General features: G+C 48.5%; 1 protein-coding gene across 6 annotated transcripts in view; it reads right to left on the reverse strand.

Moving 5' to 3' along the window:
• Window positions 1-275: 275 nt before the first annotated feature.
• Window positions 276-6073, reverse strand: part of LOC118216822 (histone acetyltransferase KAT7) — a 12650-nt gene continuing 6852 nt past the window's right edge. For all 6 annotated transcript variants that reach the window (XM_035398351.1, XM_035398349.1, XM_035398350.1 and 3 more), the window contains exons 9-15: window positions 5671-5862; window positions 5030-5119; window positions 4035-4175; window positions 2908-3001; window positions 2087-2233; window positions 1482-1588; window positions 276-1249 (exon numbers count right to left, since the gene is read on the reverse strand). In XM_035398351.1, the coding sequence (XP_035254242.1) occupies window positions 1151-1249; window positions 1482-1588; window positions 2087-2233; window positions 2908-3001; window positions 4035-4175; window positions 5030-5119; window positions 5671-5862 (870 nt within the window). In that variant the 3' untranslated portion in view covers window positions 276-1150. The remainder of the gene's footprint in view (window positions 1250-1481; window positions 1589-2086; window positions 2234-2907; window positions 3002-4034; window positions 4176-5029; window positions 5120-5670; window positions 5863-6073) is intronic.

Raw genomic sequence — 6073 nt, forward strand, 5'->3', positions numbered from 1 at the left:
TGTGTTTTTGTAGATGGTAGTGTGAAAAAAAATTTCCTCACTAAAGACAATATTTTACCAACCCAGCTTCTCCTACATAAAATGACAGCATTGTACAGTCAATGAATGTGTTCCTTTGATTACCTACTTCTGACATTACCCTGTCTGTGTGTGTGTTTGTGCACGCATGTGTGTACGCGTGTATAGTGTGTGCGCATGCGAGTGTGTTTGTGCGTGTTCGCATGTGTGTGTATGCGTTTTTCATAGCGGGGAATGCAAAAGCACACAAAGCTCCCTCATGAAGGCAGACTTAAAGGCGGGTTTACTGAACATGGCAGGCACACTACACACAATTTCAAAATGGCTTCCAAGTAACTAGCTGCTGAAATTAGGCGAGATGTGTACATAAACCAGATGGCAAAGGGCATGGGGGTTTAAAAGTAAAAGACACGACAATGAAATACACAAAATCAGGCCAACAAACAAAAAAATAAAATAAAAACAAATATAAAAATAAGGGTTAAAGTAGAAGGTCAAAGGCTTGACCTGTTCAGCAACAAATGCATTTGTATATCAAGATGAATCAAAACGTAAAAGAATTCCCTCCATGAAGGCCAGGTGACACCTCCCATTTCAGATATTTCACAGGCCCTCTGCTGCCGTGGTGATGTCACTTCAGAAACGTTTTCCTGGCAACACGCATCACGCTTATATTGACCCGGGAAAATTTTGCAAGGGCAAAGTATCCACCTTGTGGATTTATAGACATATTATAAATACGTAAATACTGCACGCATAGGAGAGAAGTTGGAGGGGTGAAACCCAGAGGCCCAAACTCAAATTTAGCATACAGAGGAATGAGAACTTTTAAAACCTTTTAAAAATCTGAAATCACATTGAGCAAATCTGCTAACCTAAAACAAAAGGTGAAGAACCTATGGAAGAGGCTGTGCAAGGTCACATGTTTTAAAAAAAAACAAAGAAACAAAATAAAAACTCCAACTCCCATGGTCCCTCTCCTCCAGTGGCTGACATGGTCTACTGGAGAGGTTAGCCCAGCTCCCGGAAGCAGCGGTGGCTCTACGTCTACTAATGACAGGCTTGCTAGCTAAATAACACCATTTTATTGAGACGCTTTTTTCGCGGGGGACCGGGCGGCTGGAAGGGAGGTCTATGTGCCTTTGGGCGGGGTCCATTTTAAGGAGGTGGGGTCGATGGTCTTGCTGCTGCCTCGCTTCGCCTCCTTGGCTTTCCAGTCATCGATCAGGTCCTAGAAAGAACAGTGGATTTAAGTGAATTTCCTGAATTACAAAGCCACAACCTGTTTTCTGGAACAGCCAGTAGGTGGCAGCAAAGGAGTAGCAAAGCTTTTACACATTTCCTTTTTGTTGCAGGTGTCCACTAAATGAACAGCAGCCAAGCTGGATGTGTCTTACTAGCACACATACCTGGAAAACCAAAGTGAGTGACTGTGTTTGTTGTCTAGAGCATGTGTGAGGTACCTGTCTCTTTAAGACCAGGTGCTTTCCCTTCCAGTACTTGAGCATCTGAAGTGACTGCAGGGTGCTGACGATGTCGACCGGGTTCACTGCGGTCTCCTGGCTGATCTCTGCGGCAGAGAGCACAGTACATCACTGAGGTGGAAGCATTTCAGAATATCTGAGCAGTGTCCTGCAAGAGGACAGGGTGAAGAGTGCATGGGGAGAACAACCTACAGCACAGTATCCCCATCACTCTGCTCACACATCATGACCCATAGCACAGTATCCCCATCACTCTATTTGCACATCACTACCAACAGCACAATATTCCCATCACTATTCATGCATCACTACCTACAGCACGGTATCCCCAACACTCAACTCACATCACTACCTACAGCACAGTATCCCCATCACTCAACTCACACATCACTGCCTACAGAACAGTATCCCCATCACACTATTCATGCATTGCCCTTTTCTTTTCCTCCTGGATCCAGATAAGGAAAGATCATCACCCCCATCAAAGTACAAACAGAGCCTTGTCCCACTTGACTTTGTAAGGTGAGAAAAAAAAACTCAGCGGTAGTTTGGCCGTAGGCCTGACGGCGAGTGGACCGCCTCACCCTTAATGGAGATCTCCTTCCCCTGGAAGTTGTGCAGGTAGCGGAGCAGCACCTCCTTCCAGTAGCTCCTGTAGCTGATGAGGCCCAGGTCAGACAGGGGGCGCTCTGGGGAGCCCACCTTCTCCTCCACCTTTGACAGGAGGTAACCTGAGAGAACACACCAAGAGCAGGGGGGTCACGCCATGCTCCGAGAGAGGACCGTTACTCTGAGGGGGAAAACGCAACAGCACACACGCACACATCCAAGCACGCACACGCACACACACCCAGGCACGCACGCACACACACACCCAGGCACACACGCACACACACCCACCCAAGCACACACGCACACACACCCAGGCACACACACACGCACACACACACACCCAGGCACACACACACACACACACACACACGCACGCACGCACGCACGCACCCAGGCACACACACACACACCCAGGCACACACACACACACCCAGGCACACACACACACACCCAGGCACACACACACACACCCAGGCACACACGCACACACACCCAGGCACACACGCACACACACCCAGGCACACACGCACACACACACACACCCAGGCACGCACACACACACACACACACACCCAGGCACACACACACACACACACCCAGGCACACACGCACACACACCCAGGCACACACACACACACACACACACACCCAGGCACACACGCACACACACAGGCACACACGCACGCACACACACAGGCACACACACACACACACACACCCAGGCACACACGCACACACACCCAGGCACACACACACACACACACACCCAGGCACGCACACACAGAGTACTCACTAAAGTCGATGAGCATCTTGCCGTATCCTTGTCTCATGTACTGTGGCATGGTGAGAATGCAGGAGACGTTGTAGTTCAGAAAGGAGTTCTTCTCCTGCAAGGGGAGTGAATGAAAAACAGCCTCAAACATGGCCACTCACACAGCTCATGCAAAAGCACAGCACATTACTCCGCACATTTCAGACGGCTTGCACAAAAGTAGTGAACTTTACATGGTTCAAGATGCAGACTCAAAAGCAGAAGCCATTTGTGAATACATCTCTAACAGCTGATTACACCTTTCAAAAGAATCACCTCAAAATTTAATTTTTTTTCTACTTTTATAGTTTTCCACTTTGATTTTCATTTCAGTTTAGTTTTAGTTCATTTTAAGATCGGGTTTTCTAGTTTCAGTTTAGTTTCAAAAACTCCCATTTTAAATATTCAGGTTTAAATATTTCAGGTTACGATAATGTTTTTTTTTTTTTTACACTTAGTTTTTGTCTTATTTCACGATAATTACTCTTGTTTATTGATAAGTGATGATTATGACTGGTAATGATATATAAAGACCTCCAAGCACGCAGTCAAACCCAACCCTATGGCGTACTTGCTGCGTTTGGATCGCTTGGCTAATTGTGCCCTGGGGAGACAGCGCATCTTTAGGGACTGCACAAATACGTTTGAAGAGCGATGATTGGCTGACGTTTGCACATGACGCTGAAAGCTGCAAGCCTGTTACGGGATTGCTAGGATGTTTCCTTATGCAAATCAACACGAACGGTTGATCCTGTTCATCCAATTTAAGAACAATTGCCATTCATCCTCTGATACACTTGGGATATCCACAAATTTGAAGTTCCATGAATCCCACGTTGGTGTTTCGTAGGAACTTTTATTACGAACAAAACTAACAAGACGTAAGGAAAAAGTTGAATAAGGCCCATTGAGTACACACCGAGTAACGCTTTGTCCTGCACCAAAATGCGAGTAACCATGGCTCATTATAAACAGTGCTTTTAAAGTATGCATTTCATAAAACTATACTGATGTCCACATAATGATACATCAGGCACGTCACTGGATCACAAGCAGGGTTCCTGTAGAGGCCTTCCCACGTGGCTGCTGGCTATAGAGGTCCCCGTTACCTTGGAGAAGTACCCAACGAGGTGGCACCCTGTGTTGTCCGCTTCGGTCATGACGTAGAAGAGGAAGGGCTCCACATCGTAATACAGCGTCTTGTGGTCCAGGAAGAGCTTGGCTAGCAGACACAGGTTCTGGCAGTAGATCTGCAAAGAGAGGCAAGCGGAGACGTGTCACAGCCAAGGCTAGCCAATCCCCCTTGGATCAGTCGCTCCTTTACTGCCACCTATTGGCTCACAGGCAGAACTGCAGCATCATAATCATGCAGAACTGTTTCTGCATTCTGTTGGTTGATGCAAACCCAGAAGGTCAGAGGTTCATTTTTTTGGATACACAGTTCAGCTACCTAACAGTTACTTATACCGAAATGTATTTTAACCATCGCACAATGTTCTATTTTTACCACCATCATTCATTAGAGAAATTCAGCATTAAATATTCGCTCTGCAATTCTAATTTATATTCTGCATATGTTTACTTAGGCAGTTATATACACACTCATGTCTCTTTTCGGACGTACATTCCATACAGTGCACTTCTTTGCAGGTACATCAAGGTAGCTCAAAGACATAACATTTAACTGGCAGCTGACATCTGCTAACATGCTGTAGTTATTACTATTGCATGTACATTTCTTTAATTTTGTCCTTTTGAAAGCACACATTGAAATTTCTCGCCCAGCACCATGTACTGTAAATATCTACTAATGCAACAACTAAAAGCAGTTGCTTCAATTCTGACATGAAAAACTCTTAATATGTTTGTAGATTGAGGGAGGAAGTTTGGTGCTGAGAATTTATTTTTTTTTGGAGATAAGCGGATTGGATTTTGTGCAACGCATGAAATGTGATTCCATCAGGCTTTTTTTATTTAACCGCACGCACACAGCTCCTCTGGGCCGGGGCCTGCCTGTGCGTGCCACAGTGACTGCAGCCTTCAGGCCACAGGAGCAGACTCGGGCCACACACATCTCCGCACAAGGCTGCTCTTTCCTCCTCACCTTGTTCTTCTTGCCGTCCACCTCGAAGACGGAGATGACGCCCTTCCGGTAGATCTCGTCTCCGGGCGGGTGCTTCCACACGCACTTGGCCTACGGGAGAGAGTAATGCTGCCCGTGAGAGCCCGCTTGTGCTCATCTGGGATTAGGACCCAAACCGCCTCTGAGACAAACCGCACGCACAACAGGGCAGAGAGGGAGCGGGAGAGAGGAAGAGGAGGAGAGAGAGGAGGGGGGGAGAGAGAGAGAGAAAGAGAGAGGAGAGAGAGGGGGGGGGGGGGAGAGAGAGAGAGAGAAAGAGAGAGGAGAGATCGGGAGGGAGGGTGGGAGGGAGAGAGAGAGCGAGAGAGAGAGAGAGAGAGAGAGAGAAAGAGAGATGAGGGGGGGGGGGAGACAGAGACAGAGAGAGAGAGAGAGGGAGAGAGGGAGAGTGAGTGGGGGGGGGGGAGAGAGAGAGAGAGAGAGGAGAGAGAGGGAGAGGGGGGAGAGAGAGAGAAAGAGAGGAGAGAGAGGGAGGGAGGGAGGGGGGGAGAGAGAGAGAGAGAGAGAGGAGAGAGAGAGAGAGAGAGAGAGAGAGAGAGGAGGGAGAAGAGAGGGGGGAGAGACAGAGAGAGAGAGGGAGAGAGAGACAGAAACACACTGACCATGTGGCGGCGCAGGATGGTCTGGCTCTTCATGTACTTGAGGCAGAACTCGCACATGTAGAGCCGGCCCAGGCGGGCGTACTCCTCCGGGTAGGGCGAGTGGTACCAGGTGTCCAGCTCGAAGCGCCCGAACAGGATGGTCTTGATCATGTTGCTGCCCTCCGTCACCTGGCCCTGGAGCCGCAGTTTCTCCTGTGCGCAGCGGGGAGAGGGACGAGAGGGCGGGGCTAGAACACGGCAGACCGTGGAACGCGCCGGAACAGGGCCATGGGGGGGGGGGGGTCACCGTCCACCCACAGCTCTCCATCCCCACCCGCTGAGCATTTCTTTGCTCAACTTTACGGCATGAATGAACACGTGCACTCTGACACCAACTCAAAGTAAATAAAGATAAATCATTCAC

Source organism: Anguilla anguilla, chromosome 17 (assembly GCF_013347855.1).
Source record: "Anguilla anguilla isolate fAngAng1 chromosome 17, fAngAng1.pri, whole genome shotgun sequence".
NCBI classification, from domain to species: Eukaryota; Metazoa; Chordata; class Actinopteri; order Anguilliformes; family Anguillidae; genus Anguilla; species Anguilla anguilla.